Source organism: Trachinotus anak, unplaced genomic scaffold (genome assembly GCF_046630095.1).
Source record: "Trachinotus anak isolate AG129_WGS33_773 ecotype Australia unplaced genomic scaffold, CSIRO_AGI_Tana_v1 ptg000002l, whole genome shotgun sequence".
Taxonomy (NCBI): domain Eukaryota; kingdom Metazoa; phylum Chordata; class Actinopteri; order Carangiformes; family Carangidae; genus Trachinotus; species Trachinotus anak.
This window is the reverse complement of record NW_027273853.1, coordinates 15222779-15239503: the sequence shown is the minus strand read 5'-3', so window position 1 is coordinate 15239503 and position 16725 is coordinate 15222779. Positions and strand designations below refer to the sequence as shown.

Below are 16725 nucleotides of genomic sequence, written 5' to 3'. Positions count from 1 at the left end.
TTATCATGTTAAATTGAATGTTTGTCATTATAATAATTATCTAAAGAGGACCCATCCTTACTTTTATGATGATGCTCTTTGTAGATACTGTTTGTGGCTCTGGAGGTGAGGTGATGTCTGTAATCTTTTCAACTGACTTATCAGCCACTTCCTTGCTGTCTGCTTCTATCACTGCTTCCATCTCCAATACCAGTTGTATTTCTTGTGTCTTTGTCTCAGTCCCTGGAACAACTCCAGCCAGAGCATCCTCTGCAGCGATAGGCAATGTGGATTCAACTGTTATCTCTGTGACTGGGACAGAGGAAGCTACAGCTACACCTGCTTCAGCTTTGACTTTTGGAAGGTCAGGTTTAGACTCTTCAGCTGAGGGAACCTCTGTCACACTGTCCTCCATTTTCACAGCCTCTTCTACATTTTCCACTTTCACAGTTTTGGGGACATCTGTGGTTGGCACTTCAGCCTTTTGTGGTCCTACTACCTTTTGCATAGGGGCCATAGTGGATATAGTGGGTTCTGCTGTAGATGCTGCTTGAGGCTGTTTTTCTTCTGTAACAGGCGAAACCTTTGCACTTGTGGGCATGGGTGCAGTCTTGAGCTTGATTTGTGTGGAAGCTGATGTGGGTGTGGTTTCCATCTTGACAGCTTCTGTCTTTGGGGTTGTAACTGTTGGTGCTGCCTTGATGGGCACAGGTATGGGTTGTGTTTTTGTGGCCACAGGTGTGGGCTCTGCCTTTGTATGGGCAGTTATGGGCTCTGCCTTTTTGGTTGCAAGTGTGGCCTGGGTCTCTGGCTTGGCAGATACAGGTGAAGGCTGGGGCATTTTTCCTGAGTCTCCCAGCTGTCCCAACAAAGCCCTTTGAGTCTGGCAGTTCAGACACAGCCATTCCTTCTATAATCAAACAAACAAACACACCATATGATTAGGAAACACTATAGCTATTTAACATAAAAAACATCTTACAGGCTCAATTATTTTATGTTTGACCTGTGGAATATCACATGTACAACATACACAACATTCAGTTATATATTCAGTTCATGCTAAATCAACACTTTTACATCAGATCACAATTCAAAGCATTGCCTAGAGTATAGCCTGAAAAAGGAGGAAAAACAAGGCTTATTGTGTAATGCCTGGCTTGAATGACCCTTACTTTCCTAACTGATGCAGGATAACCTATTCCACAAAGAAAAACTTATAGCTAATATGATCAGACTGATTATAGCCTATATTGAAGCAATTTATTTGTTCTGCAAGATAACTTAAGCATTGTTGACTTGTTGTTGACTGGTATGTGTTTGTTAAGGGTGGATTTGTAGCCCTTGCAGAATTTTTGTCACAACTTGGACTCCCTCACAAAAGCATTTACATTTACATTTACATTTAGTCATTTAGCAGACGCTTTTATCCAAAGCGACTTACAGAAAGGCAGAGCCTTTTATGCCAAATCCAACAGTGAAATGCAGTTGCAATTAATGCTACTATCCTTGATGTAAGCTCTGTCTAGGAACAAAAGCACATGTGCTATTTTTTGTACTATTGAAATCCTCCACATTGGGCAATTGTTGTATGAAATTTGTTTGTATGTTTTTTCTAATTGAAATACATAGAACCAATACGATTTATTTTCCCCAGCATGATACTGTGTGTGCGATGCAGAGACAATATATTAGTGTAGGCAGGACTCTAAAAGGGTAACACACTTTACACTTTTAATTGTTTTTTTTGTGTTTTATTTTGATTTATGGCCATAATAACAGTGATGAGGGAATAGAAGGACTGAAACTTAACCTTTAAACAGAACCAGCATTTTAGTCTGACTGAAAATTGTTAGACTGGTAAAGTCTCATTTAAAGCTGCATTGATAGTCGTTATAACATAGCTCTAATTTTCCAAAAGTGCTTTGTGGAGAAGACTTTCTGAAAACAAACCTAACCTACAGCCTTAACTCTTTACTTTGTTACATATGAAATTCTACTCTAGGTTTTACAAATACTACATACACAAACAATCATGCAGCAAGAAACATTGTAAACATATACCTATTGTTTAATGTCTAGTCTTAGTATTAAATTAAATAGCTTGTATTGAATTTGTGAGTGAGAGCAGGCTTCAATTGTGTGCAGCCACATTTAGGTCTCAGACTGTAACTTGAGAGTTAAAATTAGTTAGTTGAAATATTAGTTTAAAAAACACACAAACTAACTACATGATGCAATATCTATCAAGGCAATGAGGTACTGCCGTGTGTTGCGGTAAATAATAATTCATAGTTTTTACATTTTCAACTACTAAAGACATCATTTGTCATAAATGTAAACATGGTACAATGCAACAATCTCTTATGCTAAATAATACCATAGCACCACTAAAAGTAAGATAAATTACATCATAACCACACACTATCGTTACTGGACAATTCAAACAACAAACGCATTTACACAGGAATATCAAACATTTTCAATAGAAGCTCGTGGTCTCTAATATTATCATGCTCGCTGCTGTTGCACTAGAACTTACGACACTTGTAAGATAGCAATAAAAATGCTTACCTTGCCAAAAGAACTAATCACATTTTATAAGCAATGCTATTACTTCAAAATTTTAATCCCCTGAAGACACATTTCTTATCACATCTAAGCTCCATTAATGAACAGTAAAGGAGGAGAGGAAAGGCGTAAGCTGTCAACAGATAAAGCAGTGTGTCTGTAGCAGCCGAGCAGACCAAATCACAGCAATGCGCCTACCTCTGCAGAGCCAGGGAGACCAGTTCAGATACACAAGGCAAAGGAGGAGATTACATCGCACACATATCCTATTTGTGAAACACCATTAAGTTTTAATTGCTTTAACCCTGAGATAAAGTATTAGAGCCTATGCACATTTAATACATCTTTATTATGGAACCGCAATGGCCACATGTGACCACAAATGTTGGTGCATTTTATAAACAAGAGAAGTATCAGGATGTGTCTCCAAACACACACATTGTCCAGGAGATTAGCACTGGTTCAGGATGCAGTGACGTGAATTAATAACATAGTTCACGTGCTCATGTGCTGAGTCGAGCTTTAGCAAGTGATGTAATCATTCATACCCTGGTTTAAGCCTGCTCTTACAATCCAGCTGTGCTAAATGTTCCATCTTTGTTCCCATAAACAAGCCTAAATTATCACACTGCTGTTATCATAGCCCTTAACAGAAAGACAAAGCTAGAGGGAACATTTAGATATGTTCACTTTAATTCATGTGTAATATTTTTTTTGTCCTACAAATGGATATTATTGTCTCAAAATTCCAGTGTCCCAGTTGCTTCACAGATAGACAGATAGACAGATAGATAGATATTTAGAAATAAAAGTGTGTTAGGATAAATCTGCTTCAAATAGTAGAATTTTTATCAAATAGTTCAAATAGTTCAAAATATAAATGCTCACATCCTACCCTGAGGCTGTGGGCAGCAGCAACACTACAAAAAAAGCATGATTAGCTCCACTGCTGTAAAATGCTTTGACTGACAGCTACAGCTAATGAGAACATAATACATATAGTCTTAAATTCATATTTAATGCAAAACATCACTTGACTTTGGAGAAAAGTGATACTGATGCATCAAATTTAATTGATACTGGGATGCTTTTGTTCAGTCAGTTGTGGTTCAGTCAGGAATATGATAATCCTATTTTGTTCCCTTACAGTAGCAAACAAAGCCTCATCAGCATAGTGCATGATGCTGATAATCATGTAAACCAGTAAATCACTTAAACCTCAATTTCCTGGGATCTGTTGCAAGCACAGCCTCACTGACATTTACCTTTGAAGTTAGGAAGTTATATGGGTTCACATAAAAGCTAAATCTTAAAGAGGGTTATTTATTTTTCTTTGTAAAAACTTAATATACTGCCGTTTATAGAATCCAGCTCATCTACAGTACAGAATATCTCATCAATCAGCACTTCTTAAATAGAGTTGATAAAATAGAGTTGATTATTAAGTCCCAGTATTCTGCCTTAAACATCCGTCACAGCTATAATTCCCACACATCCCTGCACTTCTCTTTCTCCTCCTCTGTCACGCTTGCAGGATGTAATCACAGCTAACAAGAAATGTGTTCCTGTCGCATGCATATGCTAATCAGCAAAATCATGTCGCTACTGAGGCCATTCGGGTGATAAATTAGTATCACATACTTCAACTCTTCCTACTTTTCTGATTATTCTTATATAGACCCCGCACAAAGGTCTAACCAGAGGCAGCTCATATGCATTGATGGTATCTTTATAGCTATGGAAAGAAATTAAGTTATAACTGTAAAATAAATTCCCATTTTGGAGGAAAAGATATTTAAAAAATACATTCCTCTCTTTATAGATGAAATCCTGAGCTGTCATGATTATGGACAATATGAAAATATGAAAAAGTAAAAAATGAACCACTCATTGTTCCATTTTACTTAGGAATACACTTTGATGTCAAATAAGATCAATTCTCATGATTCCTCCAAAGAGACTGTTGTGTAGATAAACATAATTGCAGAAGAATGTCACATTCCTAACATGTCTATCATCACCAATCAGTTGTGTTATAGCCTGTACTTTATATTAAAAAAAAACTAGGAAACTTAAATTCATTTTCAGCCACTGAAGATAATTGCACAATGAAATGAGCACATATCAACAATAAACGGTGGGTCTGTCAAAAACATGTTTGCATAATTCATTAAACTTCTGATATTGTGGTGTAGTCCCCATTTTAATTATGCTTCCCCCTGACAGGACAAACTTGAAAGGGCCTCAGTAAAGACAGACAATGAAGGATGAAATGGCAGTGTTCACAGATGGCTGAGCCACAGCAGTGCATTCCTGATCTTTCTGCTGGTCTGCTGTATTGTCCCTCTCCTGCAATCTAAATATGGCCCTGCTCCTCACACCTCTCCAGGTGCTGGTATTGCAAAGGTCCATGTCTCAGCATGATAACTGATCTTTTTTAACTCAAGTGAAGAACAGATGAACAGAGCAATACAAAAGTACACAAATGAAGGGTTGCACTTTTGCATTTGCACTGTGTATTATAGGCCAGATTAATGCCAAGCAAATCAGCAAAGATTTGTCTCTGTCAACCAAACTCCAAAAAAAAAAAAAAAAAACATCTCAGTCATCAAAAAGAGCTAATCCCATCACACTCCCTTCCAGCGCCAGTCACAGCCACACAGTCTCCAAGCCATGCATCAGAGCCACAGGGTTTGGAAAGTCGCCATCATCCTTTTGTCTAATTAAATCTGTTTTATGAGTAAAGAGCAGGAGCCCCAAGCAGAGAGCTGTGGGAGAGGCTGCTCCCCACGATTAGCCTGTGAGCTGGATTACCAGACCTTCACAATGACAGCAGTCAGGAAATTATGCTCTTGACACACAGGCGTGCTGCATTAGCCTGAAACTGCTAAGCTTTATAACGAACAGCCCAGTTCACTTTACTTGCAGTAAGGAAAAGATTCTACATTTATGGAGCACCTTAGGAAAAGAACCCACATTGGGTTTACTGTCATTCAAATAACACAAATGTGCCTATTGGTATTCAATTCCCACACATCATGCATTATTGTGATAACTGATGAAGGGAATACATCTTGTTCACTATCAGCATTAGGTATGACAGGTGTGGTTCCATAAAACATTGTAAGTCAAATGTAAAATTATCGGTAAAGGCTCGTCAACTCTTGCAGTTCCACCTAAATGACTCAATCCAGTAATTTGAGTCTGTATTCTTTGTACAGACTCACTTCTTCTTATGAGACAGCAGTAACTGAGTATCAAAGTGGCCCTCTAATTTACATTTTATGATAGCTAGACTGAAGAGATGGCCTTGGAACTGTGGACTACATCACTATTTCTCAGCCTCTTTTCAATGCTTTCCTGCTGTTGATACTAGAGCTGGTGAGTTTCTTATTGATTTTCTGGCAGATGCCTTTGGCACAAGCTATAGCTGGCTAATATACTTGGCTTTCAGGAGCCCCCGCAGAGCAGAACTCCTCATAAATCAAGCCCCCTGATAATAGAGAATGTTGACCCACTAATCTCTAATAAGCAGAGTGCTTCATGATGAAGACAAGGAAATACACCCCCTGCTTTTTCCAATCTGACAAATAGCAAACCTCCATTCAACAGCAGGGTGCAATGGGGCAGAGATTGGGGAAGAAGAGGGAGTAAGAGGGTGTGGCAAATAGAACGCAAGGACACTAGAAAATGAAAGACACTGGGAAGCACGTTGACAAAGCTGAGCCTCTTAAGGGAGGTCCTATTCCTTTCCTCTGACAGAAAACCACGGCATGTATTAAAGAGCAACATGAATCCTTTACTTGTATTCAGTGAAATCATTGTAGCTTAAGGGATAACTGTCGCAACCTTTAAAATGCCATGACACATCAAGCATACTCTATCCTGTCAAAAGCAAGTAGAGCAATATAATAATATGCACGGAAAATATCTGAGCCGTGGCAATAAATGGCATTCATTGTTTACTCTGGTATGAATATTTCAAGAATGTTTTAATGTTAGTATAAACAGCTGTTTATGTACCAGTCTAGAAGAAATGTGGCTAGTTAAACATCAAATTTCATTCCTTTACTTGCTAAGAGGTGTCTCCAGTGGTGGAAAACAATGCCAATGTAAATTTTTTTTTGCCTCTATTTCTATCACTTTTTTTCTTCAACTGAAGTTCGCATGCTAAGACGCTAGCCCTGGTCTGGCCAGACTGTCTCGTCATTTCTGATAAATGAGTCACTGTACTGTCCATTCTGTGAAAAAGTTGTACTGAGGACGTGTTATAACCTCTTGCCTTGTAAGTGCAATGATGCCTGAAGCTCTTGCTAAGACTGCTAAACAAACAGCTGTTTATGCCAACGGTGAGGTAGCAATAGCTAAAGTTTCAAATAGCTCTTTTAAGGACGCACTCTGTGGGGCTCGTGTGTCAGAGATGATGCATCTCGTCATGAATCAGTCCCTCATGGAAGCTTTGTCAGTTGTTTTTACCTTTCATTGGGAGTTACAGGTGAGCTTATAACAAAATAATATTTTCAGATAAAATATAAGGAAATATAAAACAACTGCTTTGTGCCAGCAAAACTAAACAAAACATTTGTATTTGAAAAAAAATTACTGAGAAAATATCATTTATTCTTTTTCAGATGTCACACACAAAGCTTCAGCTGGCAAAGCACAGAACACGTGTGTCCTACTTATCAGACAACAGTCACTTTTGATGGCATCAGCTGAAGCAGAACAGACAAAAGGAAAAATGGATAGACTTGCTGCAAGCACTCACTTTGCCTAAAGTGGCCTCCCCTTCTTTCAAACCTTACAAGTCTTTTTTCATATTTTAAAAGGAGGAATTTCTGCTCTGCTACTAAAAAGCCACACACATTCATGATAGACAACTGGCAGGCACAGCCCCTTTGGATAAAAACATGTTATGGGACAACAATAAGTATTGAGGCTAAGCTATTCAGTTGTGTTAAGGCGAAGCTATTTCTGTTTTCCTCGGCTATTACGAGGAATGAATTGGCCACACAGCAGCAGTCATCTATACTTGTCCCTTCCCCCATCAAACCTCTACTCTTAGGCCATGCCCCCTCTCTGGCGTCCACTAAAACGTGAGAAGTATCAATTACAGTTTGGGAAACCAAACTGAAGACAGAAATAAAGAAATAAAAAACAGTTCTCACACTCACTCAGTCACTACAGAGATGAGTTTTGTTGTTTACTGCCAGTCAACAGAATGCAAAAGTATTGTCCCCATTCTCATACAAACAACTGTCACAAATACTTTGTTTTTTTTTCCTAGAAAGCAGGACTTTACTATTACTGCCAATTGAATAAAGGGTCAGATCATTTTTTTTCTCATTTAATGGAACCAAATGTTTTTCCTGTTTAATAGGCTCTCATATTATGAAGGCATTACCATCCAAGATGACCTTATTAGAAAACATCCAGTAAAATTACTTACTCTGTGGTCTGACATGGCACATTATTTAATTATACCCACATTTTTAACACTTGCAGCACAGTGTTGTATCATGAGAACTTCTTTAAACTAATAACTGAAATAACTGAGAGCAGAAAAACAACCTGACATATTTTCACCTAATTTCTTTCTAGACAGGTCTGGCAAAACAAAACAAATTATTTAGGGGATTAACTCTTAATACTGTTTGCAATAAAACCAACTTCACAGGAAAATGTGAGCGGTTCAGCCAAAAAAAGGGGACGTGAGGAGGAAAGTATTAACGCACAAATATATATGATCTTAAAAAGGCAAGAATATACAGCCTTGTATTCAACAATGACCTGTATGTGTGGGTACGTCACAAAGCAGGTACACGTGTATCATTACCACCCACATAAAATGAAGGGGAAATTGTTGAATTACACAGAGCCACTGATCTGTGAGATAGCAGATGGCCTGAAAGGAAATGTCTGCTGCTCTAATGTACTGCACCGTGTTGTGTTGGACTTAATCCATTTCACCTCTGCTTATTGGCATATCACAGGGCCTTGCCATCTCAGATCCCTCATGGGGACTGGAGATTCCCTCGTCCCTGGTCTGCCATGGCAGCAGATCCCATCCAACTAATACTGTTGCACAACCTTCAATCACTTTAATATATTTTCAGTGCTGCTGGTCTGCCAGAGCACTCTTCTCATGAGCTGTTATGTAATAACTCGGGCCACTTGAGTGGAGAGAGAGCCACAACTAGAGCCACTATGTAGCTAGTATTTTAGTATATTTTAAATTTTATTTGGGATCTCTCAAAGCAAGTCAACAATTGAAATAGTTTACGTTAATTAAATGCACACAGTGCACTGTTCAAAGTTACAATCTGAAAATCAATTCAAGCTTGCTCTCCTTATTTTTTTCTGCTGTGACAACTTCATCTGTTATTCCACCATGCTTGTAATTCATATTATTTGTCAAGAAAATCAAGTCAACAACAGAGCAAAATCTCCACCCTTTACACTGAAAATGAATATTACACAGGACAAGTAAGAAAAAATAAAAAGTACTCAATCTCAATTGTGTAGTTCGCATACTACAACCCAAAAGATGTTATACTTTACTGCACAAGCATTAACAACAAAAACAGTAACACATATAAAGTTGTAACTTGAAAATACAAGAAATGAGTACAAGTAATGAGTGAATAAGTAAGAACTATTAAATGTTCATAAACTGTAATACTACTAATGTCAATCCTATGCTCAGATGCCCATGTAGCATTGGTTATTGAAGGGCAAACAAAGGTCTTATGTAGAAGATATTGTGGCTGTTTTTAATAAACAGAACTATTATATGCGTTACGTTTGGCATGAAAAAAAAAAACATGTATGATATCCTCCAGTTCATTGATCTATAGCATCAACCTAAATTTTTATTGAAATAACTTGTACTGTATATTCTCTGTCTTGTGTTTTTGATCACAGTGTCAGTATGTTTGCAAAATGTAATGAATTGTTGCGATACTTAAGCTGTACTATACTTAAACTACACCTAAGCTCTAAATAGTGTTCTAACGTGCATAACATAAGGCATGTGAAAATTACACTTGTAAATATTTATAGCACTTACCGCTCCTGTATGAGGCATGGGATTAAATCCACAAAGATTGCACACAGTGTTCTTGCATTCGGTGCAGGTGTTGTAGTTGGGAGGATTTTTGGAGCCCATGTTGAGTTCAACCTTACAAAGTGGACAGGTGGACAGATCTGCTTTAGGAGCAACTTGGGTCACTTCTGTGGATTTTGAAGGCTCAGCTGTAGCTTTCTCTACTTTGGCCTTTGCTGATGGAGCAGGCTTGGCCTGTTGAGGTGGCTCTGATTTTTGTGCTGTAGTTGTTTTGGTCTCCTTTGTAGGGGACAGTTTAGGCGAAACTGGAGGTGTAGTTTTAGGAGAGACATGGGCTGTAGTGGACATCTTACGTGTAGTCGGTGGTGTAGGTTTAGGTTCATCCTGGACAGCTGAGTTTATCAACGTGGATGCTGAGCTTAAGAAAGATGAGCCAAAACCAAACATCTTTCCCGTCACTGACTCAGCAGGCTTTGCTGTAGTAGGCTGTGTTTTAGGACCACCGAAGCCAAAGAAGCCTCCTGACTCCTGTTTAGCAGACTGAGCTGCTGGTGGTGCAGTTTTGTTCGGAGAGATTGCAGATTTTGGAGGCTGTGATGGTGGTTTCGCAGCTTCTTGTTTTGCAAGACCAGCCTGGATTTCTGGCTTTGTAGTTTGAGAAAGCTGTACTTGTTGGGGCTTTCCAACAGGCTGCTGTTGACCAGCTACACCCTCGGCCTGTCCTTGTTTGGTAACTGAAACGACCTGTGTCTTTTTCATGGAACCTTGTTGTGTTGCTTCGACTGTACTTGACAGCGGGGCCTCAACTTTGGGGGTTTCTTTTTTGGGTGGAATTGCTTCAGTGACCTCTTTTTTGCCTGCTGTACATTCTGTAGATTTATCCTTATGGTCTAATATTGGCAAATCCGTCTTTTCAACCTGGCTTGGGGAAGGCTGTGGTTTAGTTACAGGAGGTCCAGTGGGTCCAGATGCTCCTAGAGCTCTCTGCATCTGGCAGTTCAGACAGAGCCACTCCTTTACCTGAAAAGAAGGACAATAGAATGTATAAAACACTGTTGAAAAACAAACAACATCACATGTTTTCACTGACAATCGATCGATTTAAAGACCTGCATGTGATCACATATTATCAATATTTCTCAGTGGGATATTGCGTATGATGATGATATGATAACATATTATACTGAAATAGGTTGGTTCTAAATAAACAAACATTTATTTAAAATAAAATGTCTCCTTTTTTTGGTAAAATTAAAGTGGTAACAGGTATTTCCTCAATAGCCCGCACAAAGGCTGTCAATTTTGATGTCTTCAAACTAAAATTCTGAATGTCACTGCTACTTCCCATACACAGACCTTTTAAAGGCTCATAATAACATTTGGCTGCTGCTTAAATAAATAAGAAACCATAACGAGTTCAACAGTCAAAACAGTCATGCCTGACAAAAAAATGAAGCTTGAAATATGTTCGCATTTTAGAGAATGTAATTAATAATTTCCTTATGCATAAGGACTAACCCCAGTGTCCAGAGATATAACTGTGATCTGCACCACACTACAAGGAGCAAATATTTTACAGGACAAATTTAGAGTGAGGTCATCACTCAGTTATATGAATCATGATCATTAATTTATATAAACTATAGTCATGCCTTCAGTAAAGATAAAATCTTGTAATTTTTGTTAATCTGGGTCTGGTATATATAATTACAGCTAGGATGAACAGAATAAACTTGTTGCATAAAGCATTACTTCAGTAAACTAGGGTATGTCAAGGACTTATTTTTCAAATGCAAAAGATATTGTGTGGTATCAAATTAAACAGTTTTAACAGTTAAAACACACTTAAAATGATAAAGTGTTAGCTGTTTAAAACCTATTGATCATTAAACAATATTAAAATGTCATATCAAATGACAAATTGTCACTTCAGGCTCATAAACAATGATGGACAAATATATAAAATTCTTCTTTAAATCCTTCAACAGATAATGCTTTCTTTACTTCCCTTTTCAAACAAGAGCAAGATTAAGTAAAGCAAAAGCAGTTGTGGGGACGATGATTTACCTCAGCCACATTTGGCATTGGATTAAATCCACACTGGTTGCACACTGTTGTCTTGCATTCTGTGCAGCTGCTGTAGTTGGGAGGATCTTTGGAGCCCATGTTGAGTTTGATCTTACAGAGTGGACAGATGGAGTCATCTGCTTTTGGAGCACCTTGGGTGTCCGCTGGTGCCTTGATGGGCACTGATGGAGCCTTATCCACTTTGGCTTGTACTGTTACAGGTGTCTTGTCCTGCTGAGGTGTCTCTGGTTTCTTCTCTTCAATTTTATGGACAGCAGGTGGCTTAATGTCCTTTGCAGGTAACGTTTTAGGAGAGGCTGGTGGTGTAGTTTTAGGAGAGACATGGGCTGTAGTGTACATCTTACGTGTAGTTGGTGGTGTAGGTTTAGGTTCATCCTGGACAGCTGAGGTTATCAAAGTGGATGCAGAACTTAAGAAAGATGAGCCAAAACCAAACATCTTTCCTGTCACTGACTCAGCAGGCTTTGCTGCAGAAGGCTGTGTTTTAGGACCACCGAAGCCAAAGAAGCCTCCTGACTCCTGTTTAGCAGCCTGAGCTGCTGGTGGTACAGATTTGACGGGAGAGGTTGCAGCTTTTGCAGGCTGTTGTGGGGAAAGCTTTCCCACCTGTGGAGGGGGAGACTTAGCAGTAGAAACCACAGCTTTTGCAGGCTGCTGCTGGGGTTTACCAGGTTGTCCTTGGGGTGTCTCTCCAGTGGGCTTTTGTGAAGCTGGTAAAACATCAGACTTTGTGATAGTGGATGGAACAGTCTTGTCAGGCAAAGAAGCAGCTGTAGGGATAATTTTCTTTGTTGGAGCATCAAGGGCTGGGGATTTAATTTCTTTGGTTGTGACAACATTAACAAGCTCGTTTTTGGGTGGGGCCGGTTGAGGAATGTCTTCCTGAGAAGCTGACATTGCAGTTTCTTTCTTCTGTGTGGTGGCAGGGGCAACTTTGTTTGGTGAAATTTGTGGTTTTATCATGGGGAGGCCTGGAGGTTCAGAAGCTCCAAGTGCTCTCTGCATCTGGCAGTTGAGACAAAGCCATTCTTTCACCTGAAACACAAACACAAAACGTAAGTGACATTATTTGCATTTGCTAATAAAACTCCCTCACAACAATAGTTTGATCTATTGGCCTTAAAGACATGTTTAAACAGAAGTGACAACAGAGATTGGAAAAAAATAGCAACATACAAATAAATTAAAAGAACATAGGAGCAAGGAAAATCAATTTGCAATTAAATAATGGTACAATCCTTTCTATATCAAAATTCCAGCCAAAACTAAAACTATTATTCAATAGCCAATGTAAGAAAATAAAATATAAAATTCATATTACCAAAACAGTTAAATGAGGCAATTAATCCCACAGGAAGATAAGTATTTAGTCATTTACCTCTGTTACATTTGGCATAGGACTAAATCCACATTTGTTGCAGACATCGGTTTTACATTCGGTGCAGGTGTTGTAGTTGGGTAGATCCTTGGAGTCCACATTAAGTTCTGCCTTACAGAGTGGACAAGACTGGCCCACTTTAATAGAAGCTTGGGAGGCTACTGGTTTTGCCGGCTCTGATGCAACTTTGTCCAGTTTGGCCTGCTGAGGCTGTTCTGGTGCCTTTTCCAGATGTAGTTTCTGAGCAGAAGGAGTTTTAGCCTCCTTTGCTGAAGTCATCCTCGGAGAAACTGGGGGACTGGACTTGGGAGATGCTGACATCTTGTCGGAGACTTGTGCTGGGGCAGACATTTTTCGGGAACTTGGTGGTGTTGTGCGGGACTCCTCCTTAACTGCAGATGTTATTAAAGTGGATGCTGAGCTGAAAAGGGATGACCCAAAACCCAACATCTTCCCAGTCACTGCCTCTGTAGTTTGTGAGGCAGCACGCTGAGATTTAGGACTGCCAAAGCTGAAGAACCGATCTGATTCTTGATGTGTTTGCTGTGCTGCTGGAGGAGCAGATTTGGCAAGAGATGTTTCAACAAGGTTTGATTCTTTTGATTCTTTGTTTAGGGTTTGTAGGGGCTTTACCTCATCAGTGGACTTGACAAGTTGATCAGCTGATTTCTGAACTAATTCAGCTTTTTCCTCTTTCTTTTCTGATACTTTTGTTGCAGGAGAACTTGGTGGCGTGAGATCCTTCTTTTTCTGAACACAAGTTTCAATATGAGCAGGCAGTTGTTTATTGAAGTCTGAAACTTCAGATACTGTTGCTTTCATGGGAGGTGCAGTGGAGGTTTGAACCTCTTTGGTAGGTGGTGATCCAGTTTTCTCATCTTTTGTTGGGGCTAAAACAGTACCAGGGGTCTCTTTTGAAACAGGTGAGACAGTGGTTGATGATTGGGGGATATCCATTTGAAATGGGGTTTTATTTTCTTCTTTAATTTGTGGTGCACCTGGTGTCGGATTGTCCTTTCCTTTCTTGTCTGGCACTTCTGCTTTTTGTGTGGAAGTAACATCTGTGTTTTGATTGGCAGTGGTGTCTTCTCGGGTGGCAGCAGTTGTGGGTACTTTGTTAGGTGATGCCTGGGGTTTCATCAGTGAAGACTCTACTGATTCGGTTGCTGCGAGAGCTCTTTGCATCTGGCAAGTCAGACACAACCACTCCTTCATCTGTGGGGAAACATATTATTTTGAGCAAGTGTGTCTGCAACACATTCAAGTTTGAATGACGCAATTATAGTATAGGGCAGTACAACCAAAGGCAGAATGGATTTGTATATTTGATTTTAAGTAAATATCATTAAAAAATGTAGATATATGGAATATACATTATTGATACATACATCTTGAGTGAATCTTACTTACTTCTGACACATTTGGCATAGGGTTAAATCCACACTGGTTGCAGACAGTGTTCTTGCATTCTGTACAGGTATTGTAGTTAGACGGATCCTTGGACCCAATGTTGAGTTCAACCTTACAGAGTGGACAAGTAGACTGGCCTGGTTTGACAATGCTTTGGGAGGCTGCCACAGCCTTTGGAGGTTCTGATGGGGATTTGTCCACTTTGGCCTGTACCATTGAGGGTTTCTTGGTCTGCTGGGGTTGTTCTGGCTTTTTCTGACCTTCTGTCTTCTGGGCAGCAGGGGATTTGATTTCTTTTGCTGGGGATATCTTAGGAGAAACTGGTGGAGTGGTCTTGGGCTGATCCTGAACAGCTGAGGTTATCAAAGTAGATGCAGAACTGAAGATGGAAGAACCAAAGCCAAACATCTTCCCACTCACTGACTCTGCAGGCTTTGCAGCATCAATTTGAGATTTAGGACCACCAAAGCCAAAGAAGCCTCCAGACTCTTGTTGTGTTGCTTCAGTGGCATTACTCTGCTTACGTCCAGTTTGCCTTGTGTGGTCTGGTGATTTGTTAAGACCTGATGTTTTCTGGGGCTCATGCTGCATTTTCTGTGAGGGAATTGGGCTGTCCTGTTTCTGACTTTCTGTCCTGTTAGCACCCTCAGCTGTCACTGGCTGTGCTGTTTCAGATGGTTTCCTCTGAGGTGAACACGGTTCATTTGACTCTTTCTTTTCTCTTTCAGCTGGGCTGATGATATCTTTCTTTTCACGCTTTGCATGTATCTGAGAATTGACAGAAGCCACTCCTGAAGGCTGTGCTACTCCTATGGCCCGCTGCATCTGGCAGGTGAGACACAACCACTCCTTCACCTTAACAAAGAAAACAAAAAAAAGGTTCTATTATATACTGTTTGGTAATTTGTGTATAATTATAATTACCCAGTGTTTCTTTCAGCATGTTACACAATAAAGCTAGTAACAAAGAGTAAATTACAATGTTTTATATATCATAAAGTAATGAACAAAGGCTTGCATAATTTGACCATAATCAAGAACCACTGAGAGGCATTTTTAAGAAAGAGGAAATGTGGTGTAACTTTAGAGCAAGTCAGCAGTGAAATAAAACTATTAAAAAATATATTTGTTATCTCTAGTCTTACCGCTGTTTCATTTGGCATAGGGTTAAATCCACACTGTTTGCAGACAGTGCTCTTGCATTCAGTGCAGGTATTGTAGTTTGGCAGATCCTTCGACCCAATGTTGAGTTCAACCTTGCAGAGTGGACAGGTAGACTGGCTTGGTTTGACAGCTGCTTGCAGATCTGCAGCCTTTGGAGGCTCTGATGGGGCTTTGTCTACTTTGGTCTGTACTGTTGGGGGTGTCTTGGTCTGCTGGGGTTGGTCTTGCTTCTTCTGACCTTCTTTCTTCTGGGCAGCAGGGGATTTCATCTCTTTTGCAGGAGACATCTTAGGAGAAACTGGTGGAGTGGTCTTGGGCTGGTCCTGAACAGCTGAAGTTATCAGGGTAGATGCAGAACTGAAGATGGAAGAACCAAAGCCAAACATCTTCCCACTCACTGACTCTGCAGGCTTTGCAGCATCAATTTGAGATTTAGGACCACCAAAGCCAAAGAATCCTCCTGACTCTTGCTGTGTCGCTGCACTGGCATTACTCTGCTTACGTCCAGCTTGGCTTGCCTGATTTGGTGGTATCTCTGGACCAGTCTTCTGTTTTTCCTGTGGTGTTTTATGATCAGGTGCTGGGCTGGCCTGTTTCAATGATGCTGTAATACCTCCAGGTTTGCCTGACTGCACTGATGATATAGACTGTTTTCTCTGTGGTGAGGCTGGTTCTGAAGTCTCTTTCTTTTGTACAGCACGGCCTGGACTGTCGTTCCTTTGAGGTGTAGCTGGTTTGGAGGAATCCTTCAACTGGGCTGCAGCAGGTGAAGAAACTTTACCTGGTGATGCTTGGGATTTCATTGTGGGAGGCTCTGAAGGCTCAGAAGCACCAACTGCTCTCTTCATCTGACAGTTGAGACAGAGCCACTCTTTTACCTAAAATACAGTAGGCATCTGGTTATGTGTTGCCTTGGAAATGGAAATTACAGTAATTCACAACAATCTAAGTATTTAGAAGAACAGACTCTTTTAAAACTACACTACATGTCAATGATGTCATTGTAAAAAGGTCACAGATCATAGATCAATGATGAAATGATGAAATACTTTTAAATTTGTGCTGATAG

General features: G+C 39.8%; 1 protein-coding gene across 4 annotated transcripts in view; it reads right to left on the bottom strand.

The window, feature by feature from the left end:
• pclob (piccolo presynaptic cytomatrix protein b) overlaps nt 1-16725 on the bottom strand; it is a 57635-nt gene that overhangs the window by 31876 nt on the left and 9034 nt on the right. For all 4 annotated transcript variants that reach the window (XM_071500929.1, XM_071500931.1, XM_071500932.1 and 1 more), the window contains exons 7-12: nt 15638-16534; nt 14493-15347; nt 13083-14297; nt 11684-12739; nt 9620-10636; nt 62-889 (exon numbers count right to left, since the gene is read on the bottom strand). In XM_071500929.1, coding sequence (XP_071357030.1) covers nt 62-889; nt 9620-10636; nt 11684-12739; nt 13083-14297; nt 14493-15347; nt 15638-16534 — 5868 coding nt within the window. The remainder of the gene's footprint in view (nt 1-61; nt 890-9619; nt 10637-11683; nt 12740-13082; nt 14298-14492; nt 15348-15637; nt 16535-16725) is intronic.